Source organism: Sinocyclocheilus grahami, unplaced genomic scaffold, assembly GCF_001515645.1.
Source record: "Sinocyclocheilus grahami isolate Dianchi unplaced genomic scaffold, SAMN03320097.WGS_v1.1 scaffold125.1, whole genome shotgun sequence".
Taxonomy (NCBI): domain Eukaryota; kingdom Metazoa; phylum Chordata; class Actinopteri; order Cypriniformes; family Cyprinidae; genus Sinocyclocheilus; species Sinocyclocheilus grahami.
This window is the reverse complement of record NW_015505304.1, coordinates 347,279-368,624: the sequence shown is the minus strand read 5'-3', so window position 1 is coordinate 368,624 and position 21,346 is coordinate 347,279. Positions and strand designations below refer to the sequence as shown.

At 39.5% G+C, this 21,346-nt stretch overlaps 1 protein-coding gene across 3 annotated transcripts in view; it reads left to right on the top strand.

Moving 5' to 3' along the window:
- The window catches only part of LOC107590145 (forkhead box protein P4-like), an 86,264-nt gene that overhangs the window by 21,092 nt on the left and 43,826 nt on the right, over positions 1 to 21,346 (top strand). For 2 of the 3 annotated variants that reach the window (XM_016278754.1, XM_016278753.1), the window contains exon 1: positions 16,248 to 16,330. Coding sequence is in view for 1 of the 3 variants with exons in the window: in XM_016278752.1 (XP_016134238.1) it covers positions 4,747 to 4,857; positions 12,844 to 12,930 (198 nt within the window). In the remaining 2 variants the exon portion in view is untranslated. Of the gene's footprint in view, positions 1 to 4,734; positions 4,858 to 12,843; positions 12,931 to 16,247; positions 16,331 to 21,346 lie in introns of those variants that run through there. The other variant, XM_016278752.1, reaches the window with a different exon arrangement.

The window sequence follows — 21,346 nt, the reverse complement described above, 5'->3', positions numbered from 1 at the left end:
TAATCAGTTAAACTTGCTCTTCAAATAGCCCCTCTAATTACTGCTCCGCTCCCTGCGAACGACCATCTCCCCCGCTGCTCTCTCTCTCTGTATTGAAGCTGACCCCTGTCAGTAGTGGGTAGCTCTACGTGGTGCATGCGGACAGCACTGGTGAATCTTAATGGTGGTGTGAGGCACCAGAGGTGCCACTGAAACTGACTTATTAGCAGACAGTCTCAGAAGCTTGTGGAGATGGTTTTAGGGGATGGTCATCAAATGCACACTATATATTATGCACTCTCTCACAGACAGTTGTGTTCAGACGCCATGCCACTTACAAACTCAATTGTGTTTTTGTGTGTTTTACCCCCTACCTGAGCTACCCTCTGCGGATGACCCTTGACATACGTGCCACTGATTGGTGGAGGCTTGAAGGTTCACCTGTCATATTATAGCATAAGCCCTGTTATTATATTCTTTTATAGCAAAACAAGCTGTAAGTTAGCCTTTCTGTTCATATCAGTGGCAATTGCTCAGCCGGAGTAGGACTCTTTAAGGATGCAATCTCCATGCCAGCTTTGCTCATCTTTACTTTTTTTTTGTTTTTTGAGCCAGTTACCTGAACTATAAATGCCATTTGATTAATTATAGACATGGAAAAAAGTGTGTGTATATTGCTTGCAGATTTTTTTCTATCTACTGTACATTTTTATAAATGTATTTTTAGTGCTGTCAAACGATTAATCACGATTTTGTTTACATCTGTATGTATTGTGTATATTTATTAAATACACACACATACAGTATATATTTTAAAATATTTACATGTATACATTTCTATTTGTGTATATATATATATATATACATAATTTATATTATATATAAATATATTTAATCTATAAACATATTTTTTCTTAAATATATACATGCAAGTGTGTGTATTTATATATACATAATAAATATACACAGCACACACATATATTATGTAAACAAAACTTATTTTGGATGCGATTAATCATTTGACAGCACTATATATTGTAAATATTTTATAAATATATTTAGATTTTTTAAATTTAAGTAATTTTTTAAAAATATTTTATATTAAATTGAATTTGTTTTTTTCTAAATTACATTCATTTAGTTCCTAAATAATGCATCTATATGTTTCTAAGCCTTTATGGCAGCTCCACTATAGGCCAAGCTCTCTTCCTATGGTCTGAACATGATCTCTAGCCCTTTATTGGCAACACACCACAACAAATCTCTCGTTATTCACTCTCATCACATGCAGACAGAATGCTTTTTGTCTCTGTTTTTAAAATATAGTAAATGAGTGTTCAGTCCTGATAATTCACAGCAAGGTGCTCGCCACTGTGCTTCTGCTCATCGAGCAAAATATCTCCCTTGCCTTTCTTTCCCGTTGCATGTTAATTTAAAGAGAGAAAGTGAAAAAACATTGAAGGAAAAAATTAAATGCATTTAATAAATGCCTGACTTCAAATGGTTGGGTTTCGGGCTCCTCTATTACTGGGTCTATTCAGCGGCAAATGAACGGGGGGAATCATTTATAGGCGAGAGACAAAGCCGAATGAAAATATAATTCCGCACTGTGCTGCGCTTTTGTTAGCGGCCGTCAAGTCCCTAATGGCGCGCTTTTGTTTTCCTGCACTGCTCTGAAACCGTAGTGTCGAATTGCACGCTCCGCTCATGGTGTGTAATGGCCCGCCTTTGTGATATTAGATTATAGGGGCAATTAATGGCGTCAAACCTTAACAACTCAGCATTCAGGCGGCTCGTCAATCCCACTGTCGCACCGCAATAGAAGGTGTTATAACTCTGGTAATTATTACGCCTGCAACTTGAAAATGTCAATGAACGTGTGTGTATAAAATAGAATGTATGGGTTGTCACCGCGGGAGAATGGGATGCAGAGGAGCAATTAATTACAGGTTTTCATTTCGCTCTTTCCCAGTGACAAGCAACCGCGCGTGGCAAATTGGCATGACGCCAAGTGCTCGCCATGCCGAGCCCCCCCTTTTGTCCTATCTCACGTTTTGTCTCCCCCATTGGGCACACAAACAACACACACATACATACGCGTGCATATGCGGCTGGCCTGCTGCAGGCTCTCGCCTCGGATGGCGCCCTGACTTTATTTCAGACGCCTCTTCCTCCCTGGATGCACATATTCTCTTTCCAAGCTGTAATTGTAGGGCCCTTGATGTGTTTTAACTCTTGATATAAGTCATCAAACGCAAGTACCTGACATTTGGCAGAGGGCCGAAATGCTCTAACGCTCGCCCTCGATGGCATCAGATGCATGATCTCATCAGCTGAAATGTGTCCGTGCTTGTTAGCTTTAGCTGTAAGCGCTAGTCTAACATAGCCTCACCTGCGTCACGCCTATAATTAATCAAGGTGAGTGGCACGCCAGCCCATAAAATGCATCTGTCTTGTGGCGCATAAGTCATAGAGGCTAAAAGAGTGCATAATTTTGCCTCTTTGTCTCTGTCATGGATTCTGGTAAGAGTTCCCCCTTCTTCATAGTGAAGGATACGGATGGCTCGTTTGATGTGATAGGGACGTTTACAATAAAGTATCGGACAGTCTGCGATAACCGCTCGCGAGCGCCAGCTTTCATCCCTCTTTCCGGCGGGAAAAAGAGCCAGTGTTCGTATTTACCGCCAATCTTGTTTACAAAGTCAAATCAGCCCTTTACAGATTTAATTTGCTTCTGACAGCTCTCTCTCTTCGTCTTTCCCCTCCTTATCTCGCCCCCCTTCCTCCACCCCTCCTCACGAGCCCTCGAGCTCCGAATAGATAAACTGCTGAAAATATGAGCGCTCAGGCGCTACATGAAAACAAATGAATGCAAATATCAGATCGGACTGGCAGTGGACTGGGAAGCCGTCACGGCGATGCCTGTCTTTTTGATTCCCTTTGAGTGGAAAATGTAGATAAATGTATGTATTATGCGGTATTGTAGTTTGCACTCATATGTCAGCTTCAAGCCAGCCATTGCCTGTAAATAGCTTTATTTTTATTGAGCAGTTGCAGGGAGATGATCAGTTCTGGCCCTTGAGCAGTAAATAGGAAAATAAATGGAACGCCACAGAGCGGCTGTGTGTGTGTGTGTGTGTGTGTGTGTGTGTGTCAGTGGAAGATCGCTAGTTGCATTCGAGGAAGCAGCCGCAAATTGTACTGGTGGAAATTGCTGGCCCGTTAAAAAGCTGCCCATAAGTTCACAGAGTGGCCGGTCCTACTGCATTAAAGGATGTAATGGTACTGGAGGCCTGCCTTCAGGCTTTTTCAAAACATCTCTCTCTCACACACACACACACACACACAGTAAGGACAACCATGACCGATATTAATTCCTGGACAGTTGATGGGCTGCCACTAGCCATACTGGGCCAGCACGGCATATGTTGATCATGTTTGCATGTGTTTTTATGCCTTTGAAACTTAACTTAAATAATTGGTTTTGTGTGATGTCTTAAACATTTTTGTTATGAATTTGATGAATTCAGCAGATTTAAATCAAGTTTGAAGTTTCTTTCTTTCTTTTCTTTTTTTTTTAACAGTTAATTAATAGTCATGGAAGCGTCAAACAAATCAGTAATTTTTTGCAACTTATGCCATAATTTTTCACTAAAGGTGTTTGTGTGAATTCATAACTTCTGAATTCAAAATGAAATATATATATATAAAAATGTAATTTCTTTTTTGTTAACATTATGGTTAAAAAATTGTTCCACATGAAAAAAAACAGGCAACTGTGAGAAATACAAGAAATAAAGTTGCCATTTAAAAGTTGCTATTATGAGAAAAAAAGGACTGTTTTAATTTCTTTTAATGGGCTTCCACTGAAAACGTCATGCTAAGTGAAAAATATAAATATGAATATGAAACATTTTGCTAAAAATAATATGGGGTTTTCTGAGTGGGGCCATTGAAAATGTTGGTAGGGCAAGTGAACATCTGACTGGACTTGCAGAGAGAAATCCTTATTTTTGAGCCTGGCTCTCTTTCCATTTCTCTCCTTTTCTGCGTATTTGTCATAAGATAAGAATCACGCCTTCCATCTTTACGCCTCGTTCTTGTCTAGCAAATTGCGCTCTCAATTCCAGACTGTTGCAAGTTGTTTCCTGCCGATAGCTATCTTATCAGACTGTTTGTTATTTTTGCCAAAGATGTGATTCTCTAGATAACGAATCATAATATTATGTTTATTGAAGTACTTTCAGGCTGATAAAGACTACATACTCAAGGGAAGATTTGATCAACACGCTTTCTCGCTCTCTTTTGGAAAAACTGCCAGGGTTTTACAATGCAAGCAGTGTGGAGCTCTATTGTGTCAACAGAGCTGATGTTATGTGTACTCTCTTTGGCATGACAGGATAAAGAGTTAATTAAAGTGAAGTACAACATTCCTTTATGATGCTAGAGAAACAGAAATGGCTTTGTATCACGTTCAAGTGAGGGATATGTGCTTATCTCTCTGTAACGGTGTCATTTAGTACAGAGATTTTGTTTTTGGGCCCAGATTGTGCATCTTAACAGTCGATAAGCCGGTTTATTTATCACATGCATGTTAATAATTTGCATTTAGCATCATTCTGTTGAGCAGACCAGTGACACATTTTAGTGTCACGACCCACCAGTTGAGTACAGACCCATTGTAACAGAGTGTGATAATCAAATACACACACAACCATGCATGTGGTCACTTATTGGTCTGTCTTCTCTTATTAGGTGCCGGTATCCATGGCGATGATGACCCCACAGATGATAACTCCTCAGCAGATGCAGCAGATCCTCTCTCCACCTCAGCTCCAAGCTTTACTCCAACAGCAACAAGCCCTTATGCTGCAACAGGTAACACACACACCGACACACACAGAACTATATTCGAGAATGTCTGGGCTGTTCAAACATGACATGCCCACACAAACCATACAAAAGGTAAATTTTTCCAAGCCAATTGGTACACGTTTTATTGGCTAATCAAAATATTACTGAACGCTATTCGCTACATCATGTTCTTTAAAACCTGTGCTGTGCTGTGGGTCCATATGTCGTCATTTTCTAGCAAAAGTGTGTGTATGATATGATAGCTTTCATGGAGTTTCATGATATTGGACATTTATTTGGTTAATTTTAATTAATTCATTATTTAAGGCTAACCAAATTTGTTTATTTGTTAATTTGGAGTACAGAAAACTAGGAAAGCCTGTTTCGGCAGGTAATTATCATATAGTTTAAAATATCTTACCCTGGCTGAATTAATTTCATTACAGATACAGTAAAACATACTATTCTACAATATTATTATAATTTTAAAAACTAACTTTTCATTTTAATATATTTTAAAATTCCATATATTCCTGTGATGATAAAGCTGATTTTTGTCACAATGTCACGTGATCCTTCACAAATCACCCTAATTTGCTGATTTGGTGCTTAAGAAAATGCATTCATTTTTTTTTTAATCAATGGTAATATATGAACATATTTTTAAGGAAAATTAATGATTAATATAATTTTGAGGAAACTGTGATACATTTTTCAGGATTCTTTGATGAATAGAATGTTCAAAACCAGCATTTATTTGAAATATAATTTTGTGTAACAACATTATTACTTGTTTTGCTGTCACTTTTGATTAAAACACTCTTACTGACCTCAAACCTTTGAATGGTAATCTATAAATTCACATTTATGAGAAATCGTTGACACTATGAGGAAAAGTGTCACAACTACCTTTTTTATTTTAATTTTAATTTTTTTATACTGAGGAAGAAATTGGCTTCCATACAAAACTTAATGTTAACTGAAAAATATTAAGTTGGCGCCAAGGGGGGTGCAAACTAAACAAACAAGAATTCAAAACCTTGTCAAATATACATGCACTCAGACATAAAAAACACAAACGCTTTGTTCCATACTTCCTTAAGAAAACTTCTTCCCTCCTGTCCGGACTTCTAACTGCTCAAGCCGTACATGTTTTATAGAAGAATCCTGCCAAATTGACGGAAATCTCCGACTGACGTCCTTCATTCCAACAGCTGTTGCCAGCATTTTTATAGAGTGCCGTCGGATGGCACAGTAAATGCACATTCACGTGTGATCCCCGTTAATAGGCCCTGAGTGTAGATGTCAGAGTGTGTAATGTAATCGCGTTTTGTGTAACTTTGATTGCATCCTCACAGGCATGCCCGGAATGATATCTTCCCCGGCTTTGATGTTACTTGGCTCTGGCGTTTATAAGCAGCATTTACTAGCATACTAGTGTTTGCGACGCCTCCTTTGGCTGGTGTCGCTACACGTCGACTCGCCGGCGGTCAGGGAGCGCTTATGTTAGAGCGAGGGCAATGTTTCTCACCCAGCTGCTGAGCCAGACTTTTCCATATCTCTTCCAGTCTCTCTCTCTCTCTCTCTCTTTGTTTATTAGTTGCGCGGCCTCTGCTATCTCGCCTGGAGGCCAGAGGTGCGGCCCCTGAGCAGACATGAAGAAACAAACAACCCCATTTCTCTTGCGTCTCTCAAATATTTAACATCGTCCCAAAACTCTGCGCACCCTCGACCTTTTCACACAGAAATCAGGTCTCTGAAACCTCCCTAATTAAGAACATATGATTATTTTTCAAAGCCAAAAGATGTAAAAAGGTTTTCTGTTGCATAAATGATCTTGACAGAGAGCAGAATTGATTTAGTAGTAAGGAGGAGGAGGTTGCTTTAGGCGAGTATAAATTGCGGCAAGCTGATCTGACAAATTTATCAAGAGTCGCTCGCTCGCAGAAATCAAAATTCAGCTGTTTGAGAAAGAAACTTAGCACTTTGTCCCCCTCCTCCCGCTTTATTTCTCTCTCTCTTTTTTATTCTATTTTTAACGAGGATATTGAAATTGAAATAGTCACCGTTCATGGGCCGTTTTACATCTCCAGTAAAAGCCAGTGGGTTTAATGGTTTGCAGTGGTGATGAACCACGTGAGAAGTGGCTTTTAATGCTCACTCTTTCGTGCACGGCAAATGGAGCAATCAGAGAGCCTGTACACACGTACAGCAATCCGTCCCTGATCTCATCCCAGCGCGTGTGGGAGAATGAGTGGGCTTTGGCTTTTTCTGCATGTGAATACCCTTACAAATATGATTTTACATACAAAGACCGCAAGCGCAGGAAAGCGAGAGCAAGTGCATTTTTATGTGTACGTGTGCACTTATGCATGTGTGAGTTAACCTTTACATCCCTCCAACCCTTAATTACAGTCCTGCTGATATATTTTTCCTTTTTTATCCCCTCTCTGTACTGTTAAGTAAAACCAAGGTCACAATAATGGGAATCTAAGGTGAATGCCTTTCAAGGCACGCAGTTAACGTGAAAGGGGCCCACTGAATCAAATCATTAAAAAACCCTTAATTATTCTTTAATTATTCCCGCAACTATTCAGCTTCATATTGGTATGAATTAAAGGGGTAATGAGTGGGCGAGAGGCAACGAGGCCAGGCAGGCGGCAGCGAGGCGTGGAGGAGAGTTTAAACCGAGAGACGGGCGACATATTGCCAGCCAAATGCCTTTAGTGTGGTAAATGGAGTCTCGCTTCACACCTTACGGCTCGCTGACTTCCTCTGTTCGAAAGGGCCTTGGCTCAGTGTCGGAGGCACAAGATAGCTCACCTTCAATATCCTGTAAAGCAGCATGACGACAGGTAGCCAAATGGACGCAGTGGTGTGAGATGGCTTTTGTAGAGGGAATGCAGACTTTTAGTGTTGCTTGGTAGAACCGCTCGTCTGGTTAAAACAGCAGGAGATGAGTGAGTTCAAGGCTCGTTTAAGACTAGAGTTGTGTACACTCAGGTCAGGCCGAGAGAAGTTTTCTGAGGACAGACAGCCAATCAAATGAAAGCTTTCTGTCTTTTGCAAAGTAATTCTGTCAGATGAACATCTGGGCTGTTGGTTTTGGTATGAAGTGCAGGGTTTCCACAGTAGTGGAAAACCTGGAAACATCATTGAAGTTTGAATAAGGAAAAAATAAAAATTAATTTTATTTTATTTCATTAAAATTAATAGAAAAGTCATGGAAATGGTTCTTTATGTAGTATACATTTTTTTTCTAGTCTGCTCTAAAATATGCAATCTGTTCTTGCACTTGTGTAGAGAAATCTTTGAATTATGAGTGAATTGTTCTTTTGAATCAGTTCGTTTTAATGAGCAATATGAATGATTCATTAATGAATCTGTCTAATTAAAAACAAATAAAAACAACTTTTCAATAATCAAAAATGACTCGAAAGAACATGGAAAAAAAATAAATGAAAAAAAACATCATGCATTTACTTGAATGCATTTACAGGGTTTCCTGCTTTTTTATTTATTTTATTTTTTTCCTTTCCGGCATCTCCATAAAAGTCGTATGCATTTCATATGACCCCAGAGATGCATAATTTGAGTTTTTGGTCAACATTTTAGGTTAAACATTTTAGAATAGTATGTTAAAAATTTTAAGAAATTAATTGTAATAAGTTTTAAAATGTCTTGCATGGTGACATTAATTTATTGAAAGAACAAATATTCCAGTTAGCCTTTTTGTAATGAATTTGAGGTTGAAAAATCTGCATGCGTTATCGCTATAAAAAGACATTTTCATGTCTCGTCATATTAAAAGTACACTGAAAGTATTTTGTGTCAGCGCTCTCTTTTTAAAGTTATACAGTGTTGTAAATTGGTACGTAGCCCACTGTTAAGTACCTCATTCCTTAAGTAAGCCCGCATTACATCTGTAAACAGTATGTGTGATAAGGAGTTAATGAGGGTATCATTATTCTACTTTTCTCCAGCAGCTGCAGCCAGCGTTCCCCCAGGTGCTCCTCCGCAGCCTCTGCGTGTCCGAGGGCCTCCGTGCTCTGCTTCTTCGGTCAACATGCACTTCCATGTCACATAGGTCATCCATGCAAAGCTGAGATTTTAATCTTAATAGGCTTTCCTGGGTAAATTAATAATCTGAAAGTAAAACAAACAGCGGTGGGTCTGCGGTGGCCGCTGCGGTTAGCCAGAGCTACGGTTGGAGATGTGTAATGACAGTGTTAGTGGGTGCGAGCCAGTCCCACTTAGGACTCAGTAAAAGAGTAGCTAGTTGAAAGTAGCAGCTAGTTCAAATAGGTGAAAGTAAAGCATAACAGGAAGCCATTCTCGTGTAATATTTTTTCTCTTTCAAATGTAGGAAAGGGTGAGTGTATTATTTTAAATCTTTGGAGGTGAAAACCTCATGTATATACGGTTTACTTCTTGTTCTAGTGAACATTTTTGAACGTTATTTCCAGGTTTTCAAGTGAGCATCAAAGGCGTGTTAAAAGTTTACTGCTTATTTGAGTTCCTAATACAAATTTTTGCATCTTCTGAAGAAATTAATTTCTTCTCATATTCACATCAATATGTGGTCACTAAGGTATTTTGATTGATTTTAGTGATTTTATATTTTAAATGGACCCTTCTTTAACAAACCCTGGGAAGTAAAAAGTAATAGTAATGTTTGTCTTAGCAACGAATGAAAACAAATCTTAAGATTTGCACAGAATTGGTCATTGATAATTGTAAATGATTTATCCCATCTCTGCTCTTCTGCCCTCGCACACCTGTTTCTTGTTTTTGTCTAATAACCTTCATTGTTCTGAAGAATGAAGCGTACCCCTAACCCTACTATGCACACTTAAAATCAATGACTCTCACATGCTTCAGTCTGTTCCCAAAGCTTTTAATCAGAGCAAGGTGTGCCATTGCGAGGTGTTTCACAGTGATAAAGCACATACAGTCTATGTTTACTTGTGTAGAGGACACAGAGACCCATTCAGCTGAGCTTTGAATCAGTAACCAGTGTGTAAACACCTTTCTTGTGCTTTATTAACTTAACACAAACCCCTCACGCAAGCAAACAGAACAAGAAAAACACACAAAAGGTGCTTTTCCATTTGACAATGGCATGATTTTGTATATAATAAACCGTACTGCACATAATTGAAGGATAGTGCCAGGAGCATCCGTGTAGGAATCAGGCAGGTGTCTGTGTTTCAGATCTCTCAGATGCTTAAGGCATAAATTGGCTTTTTGTGCTGATCTCTGGCTGGTTTCTACCACCTGTGTTCTAATCGTAACTGTTATTCGGCAGGTAAAGAAAACTGCTCTGAGATTAGAAGCAAAGGGCAAATTTTACCAGCGCCTTTTCCCAGACAGGTGTTGTGTGTTTTAGTTCAGTCGATCATAAATAAGGAAGCCTGTCTTCACGCTGTCAGGTTTGCCACGCCAATAGAAGGGTGGACAGATGATTTATAGGACACATTCATACGCCACCTGCCAGGTGTTTAAGCTGCCTTTTAGAGGAATGCTGAAAAAAGATGAATATGCCTTATTATGGAGGCACTTTAGCCCTTAAGCAAGAAGCTGATCTTGTTTTATCCTGTTTTAATTTTTTTGATGCCTTTAAGACCAGTGGTTCTCAATCTTTTTTTCCACCGGGCCGCACTATGGTCCAAGTGCAAGTCTCGCAGGCCGCACGCATATCATTTACATATTACATCAGCAATACAAACCAACCTGATTTATAATATTATAGCCTAAATATTATGATATCTAATCAATTACATTCATTGAAATAAATAAATAATAAATAATTCTACTCCCCATAAATAACACCCAATTTTGTGAAGTTGTGAACGAAAGGAGTAACAGCACAATCATAGGCGGAGTTTCACTTTTATGCGTGGGGGGGCACCCACTGGCAGACGAGCCCCGAGCACTTTTTTATATGTTCTACATTTCATGTATTTATGTAACACATATTCTACATTTAAAAAATAATTTAGAATGAACAATAACTGCTGTACAAAGAGTAAAAAAAAGAAAGAAAAAAAGCAAAACATACCTAATGCAGAAAAGCCGCCTCTTTTTCCGAATTGCGCAGATGACCACTATCTTTCTTTCATCTCTTCTGATACATTTTCAGTCAAATCGTTTTCTGTGTGCTAGATCAGAGCTAGAGCCCTGCATTTCAGCCCGGGCCCGATGGGCCCCGACTTTTTTACGCCCCTCGGGCCGGGCTTCGGGACAATTTTCACGTCATAGTTCAGACGCGGACAGGGCCTCTGGAATGTTTTAGGCTTCTCCCTTATTTTTATATTTTAGACATCCATCAATTAGTGATGAAAAAAGATTGCAGCGCTGGTGGAAACAACACGAGACCGTGTTACCGTGACTGTCAAGAGCGGCTCGACGGTGTTTAGTGTCCCGCAGCAGCAGTATGTATGGAGCGTGCCGTCAGCGCAGCTGAAGAGTTCTGTGTTCAAATGCAAGCATAGGCTTAAGCTTGCCGCAAAGCATCGGCAAAAGTAATTACCATAAATGTGTCAGGGGGAAACAGTAAGGAGATATTTTAATTATTTACTAATAAACTAGTGTTTTCTGAGTCGATGTCGCAAGGATGAAGTTGTTGATCCTGACTCGCCATCTCTTCATTAGACGCGCCTTTAGAGAGAAGTGCATCTTTACGGATTATGATTATAATGAAAGAGTTTTTGTTTTTGATTTGTTTTATTTCGTTAAGTAGTAATTTAAAGCTTTCTATAGATATATTTATCATGTCTGTGAGGCTTGTATTCGCTGAGTTTCGGTTCATTTTTGTGAAGCGTGCCTGTTCAAGACGAGACGGCAGGAAGCGAATCATGTTTGATTTTATAAAAGCACAACGTTTTGTTGATATTGTGAGTGCACACAAATAAAAGTAGACCCTTTACAGTTACGAATGATGTATTACTCTTACCTTTATGAGCAAAAATGACGGCTATCCACTGAAAAAAAAAAATGCAAGTGATCGCGCTGGTGTCTCTATGTCCTGCAAAGCGTGCTTTAGCTTCCACTCTCCGCATAAACTATTGGATACAGCGCACATTTATCTAGGTTTAACGTTTAAACATTGTTATATGCTTGAACTGTTTTATATCTATAGATTTTATTTTAGTCAAGTCGTGATGATTTGAGAAGGCTAAATTGATCAAACATAGGCTCACTATCTGCCGCTGGCCACTTGGTCTTTACTTTAAATGCGTAACGTTAATTAGGCTATGTGAGTACTGCTCATGTCTGAAAATAATATATGAAAAACAAAATGATTTTACATAAAAACATTAGGCTATAGCTTATATTTATTTAGTACATTTTTAAATTAATGTAAAAACTAAAATGAATTGTAAAATTTGTGACGGGCCGCATGCGGCCCGCGAGCCGCGGGTTGAGAACCACTGCTTTAGACATATGCGACTCCTTGCACCCGACTACCTCATCTTGAATGCCCAGTATCATGTGACTCGTTTAACAGCATCACAGGACAACTTATTGTGCCATGGTGTCTCTTTATAGAAGAAGCACTGATGTTTAAACGCCCTTTATCAGGTTTATGTAGAGTACTAAAGAAAATGGAGAGAAAAGATACAATACATTTAACCTTCATACTAGATTCTGCAATACAGATGAATGGTCATTGTGAAAGTGTATGTTATTGAGGTTTTATTGAAGTGCTCTTTTTTTCTACATATATTTGTGACCCTGGACCACAAAACCAGTCTTGGGTCGCTTGGGTATATTTTTAGCAATAGCCAAAAAAAACATTGTATGGGTCAAAATTATCGATTTTTCTTTATGCCAAAAATCATTAGGATATTAAGTAAAGATCATGTTCCATGAAGATATTTTGTAAATTTCCTACCATAAATATATCAAAACTTAATTTTTGATTAGTAATATGTATTGCTGTGGTGTGCTGTGCAGTGTTACATATCCATTGCATTAAAACCCATTTCTCTCTTTCTCTCTGTCTAGCTGCAGGAGTACTACAAGAAGCAACAGGAGCAGTTGCACCTACAGCTCCTTACCCAACAACAGCAAGCAGGGAAGCAGGCCAAAGAGGTGAGACCCCCCTGCCCTCTCCCTCTGTAGTGCACTTCACAGTGTACTTCACCCTCATAGCACCCCGATGAGCATCCTCAAGATGGCTGACACATCATTTGTCACACAGAAGAGGCCAGTTCCTCTTGAAAGCCAGAAACCAGCTCTTTGAAAATAACTGTATTCTCATATGTGAGATGATTGTATGACTGATTTTGTGCTGCATTGAACCGGCAAAGACCTTGTAAAGGCTATGTAATCACTGAGCATTACATCAAATCCTCAATAGGAAAAGAGACGGATGCCATCGTGTTTTTTTTCCTCCTCTCTCAAGCACTCAGTTGTATTTTGTGTATTAAGCAATTCAGAAATGCGGATTAAGACGTTTGGGGAATATGGATTTTCATTTCTCTGCCATTGACCAAAGTCATGCTCCAAACCTTACCAAGGGCTTCCCTGCTAATACTCGTTAAGTATTAATTTACAAGTCGCCGCTTGCTAAGCCTAGTGGAAAATCCCTATTACAACCCACTATGGTTGAGCCGACGAGTTTCTTTAATTGTCAATTAATGCACTGGAGGAGGAGAAAGGACCTGATCTGGGTAATGAAGGTGAGGGGGAATCATGTTGGATCACTGATGATAAGACTGCAGCACAACAAAGGCGAGGGCGTAATCGCTTGCCTGCGCACTGCGGGAGAGGAGATCTGCGCTAATCTGGCGGTCAAATGAAATCCAAACTTTTGTGGTTTGTGTGTCAGTGGCACAAGATATATCTGATACAACTTAATCAAGGAGTTTTCATGAGGGCTTAATGAACAGACAGCTTAGCGCAGAGATTAGCACGTAGTTGCTAACACAGTTAGCAACATGCAGGTTACAGTAGCTTGTGCAGGTAAAATGAAACTAGAGGCTGTGTTTGCGTCGCTCTGAAAACAAAAGAAAGTTTGTTTACTTTAAGCTGGTTTAGGATAGTCTATTTAGTCTTCCAGCATTCCCACTGGTCAATCAGATGGTTTTGCAGCCTGCCTATCTAAATAAGCCACAAATAGCAGTCATTAGCACATAGCTGCTAGCACAGTTATGAGAAAGATAGCCTGTGTTAGGGTGACCATACGTGCCATTTTCCCAGGATGCGTCCTGGCCAGGATTTGTTTTGGCTTTGTTTTCCTGTATTCATGCTTGCTGAAGGTAAGTAGTTTGACCAATAACATGCAAGCATAGTACATAATGGACCAATCATGGCGTGTGAGAAGGATCTACGGTCAAAGCGATGCAATTACGCGTACATATTAGGTGTGTTCGACTTAAAACCAGTGCGGCTCAGACCGATCAGTGTTTGACATCAAAGTACCTCGAGAGCGTTTCGAAAGCATAACCATCTGTGTGGTACTTTGATGTCATACACCGATCTGTCTGCACACGCAAACAAAGCCAAAACCTAGATATTTTAGGGAATATAGAAATCCTGGCCAGTACACGTCCTGGGAAAATGGCACGTATGGTCACCCTAGCCTGTGTAGCCTTGCTAGCCTCAGCCTCCACAAGCTGGTTTTAAACTGGTTTAGTTTGTCTCCTAAACTTACTAAACTAGTGTTAAAATGGTTTACCTGGTCAGTCAGATGGGTTTACAAATCTGAAAAGAACATCCATCAATTAGTGATGAAAAAAGATTGCAGCGCTGGTGGAAACAACACGAGACCGTGCTACCGTGACTGTCAAGAGCGGCTCAACGGTGTTTAGTGTCCCGCAGCAGCAGTATGTATGGAGCGTGCCGTCAGCGCAGCTGAAGAGTTCTGTGTTCAAATGCAAGCATAGGCTTAAGCTTGCCGCAAAGCATCGGCAAAAGTAATTACCATAAATGTGTCAGGGGGAAACAGTAAGGAGATATTTTAATTATTTACTAATAAACTAGTGTTTTCTGAGTCGATGTCGCAAGGATGAAGTTGTTGATCCTGACTCGCCATCTCTTCATTAGACGCGCCTTTAGAGAGAAGTGCATCTTTACGGATTATGATTATAATGAAAGAGTTTTTGTTTTTGATTTGTTTTATTTCGTTAAGTAGTAATTTAAAGCTTTCTATAGATATATTTATCATGTCTGTGAGGCTTGTATTCGCTGAGTTTCGGTTCATTTTTGTGAAGCGTGCCTGTTCAAGACGAGACGGCAGGAAGCGAATCATGTTTGATTTTATAAAAGCACAACGTTTTGTTGATATTGTGAGTGCACACAAATAAAAGTAGACCCTTTACAGTTACGAATGATGTATTACTCTTACCTTTATGAGCAAAAATGACGGCTATCCACTGAAAAAAAAAATGCAAGTGATCGCGCTGGTGTCTCTATGTCCTGCAAAGCGTGCTTTAGCTTCCACTCTCCGCATAAACTATTGGATACAGCGCACATTTATCTAGGTTTAACGTTTAAACATTGTTATATGCTTGAACTGTTTTATATCTATAGATTTTATTTTAGTCAAGTCGTGATGATTTGAGAAGGCTAAATTGATCAAACATAGGCTCACTATCTGCCGCTGGCCACTTGGTCTTTACTTTAAATGCGTAACGTTAATTAGGCTATGTGAGTACTGCTCATGTCTGAAAATAATATATGAAAAACAAAATGATTTTACATAAAAACATTAGGCTATAGCTTATATTTATTTAGTACATTTTTAAATTAATGTAAAAACTAAAATGAATTGTAAAATTTGTGACGGGCCGCATGCGGCCCGCGAGCCGTGGGTTGAGAACCACTGCTTTAGACATATGCGACTCCTTGCACCCGACTACCTCATCTTGAATGCCCAGTATCATGTGACTCGTTTAACAGCATCACAGGACAACTTATTGTGCCATGGTGTCTCTTTATAGAAGAAGCACTGATGTTTAAACGCCCTTTATCAGGTTTATGTAGAGTACTAAAGAAAATGGAGAGAAAAGATACAATACATTTAACCTTCATACTAGATTCTGCAATACAGATGAATCTGGTCATTGTGAAAGTGTATGTTATTGAGGTTTTATTGAAGTGCTCTTTTTTTCTACATATATTTGTGACCCTGGACCACAAAACCAGTCTTGGGTCGCTTGGGTATATTTTTAGCAATAGCCAAAAAAAACATTGTATGGGTCAAAATTATCGATTTTTCTTTATGCCAAAAATCATTAGGATATTAAGTAAAGATCATGTTCCATGAAGATATTTTGTAAATTTCCTACCATAAATATATCAAAACTTAATTTTTGATTAGTAATATGTATTGCTGTGGTGTGCTGTGCAGTGTTACATATCCATTGCATTAAAACCCATTTCTCTCTTTCTCTCTGTCTAGCTGCAGGAGTACTACAAGAAGCAACAGGAGCAGTTGCACCTACAGCTCCTTACCCAACAACAGCAAGCAGGGAAGCAGGCCAAAGAGGTGAGACCCCCCTGCCCTCTCCCTCTGTAGTGCACTTCACAGTGTACTTCACCCTCATAGCACCCCGATGAGCATCCTCAAGATGGCTGACACATCATTTGTCACACAGAAGAGGCCAGTTCCTCTTGAAAGCCAGAAACCAGCTCTTTGAAAATAACTGTATTCTCATATGTGAGATGATTGTATGACTGATTTTGTGCTGCATTGAACCGGCAAAGACCTTGTAAAGGCTATGTAATCACTGAGCATTACATCAAATCCTCAATAGGAAAAGAGACGGATGCCATCGTGTTTTTTTTCCTCCTCTCTCAAGCACTCAGTTGTATTTTGTGTATTAAGCAATTCAGAAATGCGGATTAAGACGTTTGGGGAATATGGATTTTCATTTCTCTGCCATTGACCAAAGTCATGCTCCAAACCTTACCAAGGGCTTCCCTGCTAATACTCGTTAAGTATTAATTTACAAGTCGCCGCTTGCTAAGCCTAGTGGAAAATCCCTATTACAACCCACTATGGTTGAGCCGACGAGTTTCTTTAATTGTCAATTAATGCACTGGAGGAGGAGAAAGGACCTGATCTGGGTAATGAAGGTGAGGGGGAATCATGTTGGATCACTGATGATAAGACTGCAGCACAACAAAGGCGAGGGCGTAATCGCTTGCCTGCGCACTGCGGGAGAGGAGATCTGCGCTAATCTGGCGGTCAAATGAAATCCAAACTTTTGTGGTTTGTGTGTCAGTGGCACAAGATATATCTGATACAACTTAATCAAGGAGTTTTCATGAGGGCTTAATGAACAGACAGCTTAGCGCAGAGATTAGCACGTAGTTGCTAACACAGTTAGCAACATGCAGGTTACAGTAGCTTGTGCAGGTAAAATGAAACTAGAGGCTGTGTTTGCGTCGCTCTGAAAACAAAAGAAAGTTTGTTTACTTTAAGCTGGTTTAGGATAGTCTATTTAGTCTTCCAGCATTCCCACTGGTCAATCAGATGGTTTTGCAGCCTGCCTATCTAAATAAGCCACAAATAGCAGTCATTAGCACATAGCTGCTAGCACAGTTATGAGAAAGATAGCCTGTGTTAGGGTGACCATACGTGCCATTTTCCCAGGATGCGTCCTGGCCAGGATTTGTTTTGGCTTTGTTTTCCTGTATTCATGCTTGCTGAAGGTAAGTAGTTTGACCAATAACATGCAAGCATAGTACATAATGGACCAATCATGGCGTGTGAGAAGGATCTACGGTCAAAGCGATGCAATTACGCGTACATATTAGGTGTGTTCGACTTAAAACCAGTGCGGCTCAGACCGATCAGTGTTTGACATCAAAGTACCTCGAGAGCATTTCGAAAGCATAACCATCTGTGTGGTACTTTGATGTCATACACCGATCTGTCTGCACACGCAAACAAAGCCAAAACCTAGATATTTTAGGGAATATAGAAATCCTGGCCAGTACACGTCCTGGGAAAATGGCACGTATGGTCACCCTAGCCTGTGTAGCCTTGCTAGCCTCAGCCTCCACAAGCTGGTTTTAAACTGGTTTAGTTTGTCTCCTAAACTTACTAAACTAGTGTTAAAATGGTTTACCTGGTCAGTCAGATGGGTTTACAAATCTGAAAAGAGTCTAAAACCATCAAAATAGCAGAGATTAGCACATAGCTGCTAGCACAGTTAGGCTACTAGAAAGATAGCCTGTGTAGCCTTGCAAGCCTGCAGCCTCCTCAAGCTGGTGTTAAATTGGTTTAGCTTGTCTCCTAACCTTATTAAACTGATTTACCTAGTCAGATAGGATTTACAGATCTGAAAAGAGTCTAAACCCATCAAAATAGCAGAGATTAGCACATAGCTGCTAGCAAGATGCAGAGTACAGTAGCCCGTGTAGATGAAAAGAGTGAATTGTGGGATTGAGGTGATCCCTTCAGGTTTAAGATGGTCTAGATTGTCTCCAAGCCTGACTAAGATGGTTTTCGGCAGGATTAACTAGTCTCCCAGCTGGCATTCCATCTGAAAAGTGCCCAAAAAACAACAAAAACAGACATCAGCGCTATGTATGTTAGGAGACTAGCTAGCTACCTTCAACTGGTTTAAATGAGAGAATAATCCACAGTCCCGTTTATGGACTCTACTAACAACTCCACTGCAAACAGCAAACAGGCCTCAAATTATCATCTGAGCTGTATAGGGTTGAGTGTGGTTCGCAGTCCTCTGTATTTGTGACTGAGAGGATCAGAAAATGAATGAGCTCTTAACTTCATAGCAGGTGAGAGAATAAGGAAAGCGGGGGTGGATGCTATAGGCCATGGAGGAGAGGGATTAAGACCTGTTAGATATGCCCTAGACAGCATCGTGACTGATAGAGCAAATGCGTGGCAAATGCACGAGGTGGCCGAAACACACGTACACAGAGTGACACACATGCACACACTCTTTAAATGAGACCAGTATACTGACATTTCCACAGATAGTTAAGGAACGTGACAGAGACCAAGGGAAAAAAAGAAAAGGAAAAAGATTGAAAAGTGAGAGGGGAGGGGAAAGGTATAAAAAGCATGACTAACCTTATTCAAGACCTCAGGAGTTTTTCAGAGATTTTCCCTTATTAAATATTGGAGCTAGGGAGATGGTGTGCTCTCCGAGTGGAAGGAGAGCAGGGAAATTAAATTGGGAGGGCAGTGGTCAGCTCCTCTTCCCTGTGGATCAGCTCACGTTTGTTCAGGGCTTCTTTAGTCAGCCTAAAATATGGCCCTGTGCTAAGTATGCTAATGCGCTTGGCCAACACGTCATAGACATGTTGTGAGTCTGCTGCCCCACCGCACAATTATGTTAGGTTGGAAGTATGCTGTACTGCCGCCTATAAATCTTTACTTAAAGATTTTTTTAAAACAAAAAGATGCTGTTTCTCAAATTTAAATTCAATTAATATTAAAAGCATTTATTATTTTTTATTATTTTACTTCACTTTTTATTTTATAATTTTTTAATGTCGCATTAAATTTTATTTCCTTATTTTATCCTTTTTTATTTTATTTATAAAATAAACCATTTCCACATGCTTGTATACTATAGAGTACATTTTAAGTGTTAACATACAATCCTAGTTGTGGAATGTTAACTGTTAAATGGAATCTATCCGGAGTATCTATGCAAAGAAAAACGGATATAAGCGCAGTATATTAGGCCATGTTGAAGGTTTCATCTGTGCGAGTGTGTGTTTACACGCATGTTGTCTGCTGTGTATTGGTGTTCCCCTCGGGACGATTGCACTGACAGCACTGGACTAAAAGTGAAGCAGTCAAGCGTGAGGAGAAGAAAGAAGATAGCAACACAAGTATGTGTGGTGTTTCTCATTCCTCTAGCCCTCTTTTAAAGCCTTTCATCCTCTGAAACCTCCCTTTTCTTTGTTCTGCCATGCTGTTGGTCCACATGGCACAGAAAACTGCCCCCTTGACGCCATGAAGCTAACTGCATCTCTGGCCATAATACCACCTTCTCGATTTTTTCATCAATATATTTTATTTTCCTTTCATTCGTCATCATTAGCACAAAGTTTCAACAGTCATGGCAATTGGCCTGTTCATATAATCTGTGATTGAAATTGGAAACTCAAACTCACAGGACTTTGTTTTTGTAAAGCAGTGGAAGATCGAGAGATGACACGTAATATGCTCTCGCTCAGTAAAAGATGCTTTAATTGCTGCCCATATCACTGCCAGTCAGCACGAGCAGGTTGAGAGGTGAGATAGACAGAAAGAAGAAAGGGAGAGATGGTTGCCACACACATTTTTGCATCATCAGTCCCGACTTTTGCTCTTTTTCTGTTTTTTATTGTTTCACCCGCTCTCTCTATCTGTCTCTCTCTCTCAGTTTGACGGTTGAGCTGTGGAGTCACCCTGGAGTCAGCCTAATGAAGTAGCGCTGTCAGTCGGGCCTGGCGTGCCCAAACTCTGTTTGATGTGCTCATAAATCAAGCTGACAGGCCTGTTACTCCGCTAGCTTTAGCCACTCAACTGCATCTAATGTAAACAGCGTGCAGACACAATGTGTTAAAGAACTTGAACTGTGTCCCATGGGATCCTAACAGGGAGAGCAAGAGAAAGGAGAGAAGACAGGGATGAAGAGGAGGAGGAAGGGAAGAGGGATAGACATGCTGAATATTGGCGTTACCTCACTTCTTTCGGTTGCGTGTTAACTGATGGTTCTCTGCTAGCTCTTTTATCGAATCTGTCATTCTCAAAATTTAGGGAAGAGAACAAGTACGGCCCTCCACAGAGAGCTGGGGCTGGATTCAAGAAAGAAAAAAAGTTGACATCCTCAGATATTTTCTATTTTTATATGTATGTGTGTTCTTTTTCTGGCTCTCTTATGTGTGCACCCAAAAATTAGGTTGCAATTATAAAATTAAAAGCAAGGTCCCTATTTGAGTTGTTTTTGTAAAGTTGTTACTGGATTTCAAATTAACGTGCATAATCATGATAGATCATTGTTTACATTATCATTCAGTTTTTGTCACCTCAGAGCAATCGATCCCTAGTAATAGTAATATGTATCATACATAGCTAGTGTGTTGCTGCATTGCTTAATATTTTAAACAACCCAATAAATTATTAAATATCTTAACTTTGGTGATTTAAGACAAGTTAAAGGTTATCCTAACTATATATGGTGGGTCTTTCTATAGAGGGTCAGAATGCTCTCGGATTTCATCAAAAATATCTTAATTTGTGGTCTTTTGGGTTTGGAACGACATGAGGGTGAGTTAATAATGACAGAATTTTCATTTTTGGGTAAACTATCACTTTAATAGGTCATTTGCAATGATTTTTCAGAACAATTTCACACATTCAAATTCTTAAATTTTGTCTATAGAACAATATTAAGGAAAAAGTTAACATTCTCAAGAAATATTTTTGAGAAAAAAAATCTTAACTTAAGAAAAAAATATCAGTTAAAAATAATTTTATTAAGAATTTGTGGATCCGGCTCTGGACTTTGTGACAGTCACTCTGTTCCAAATG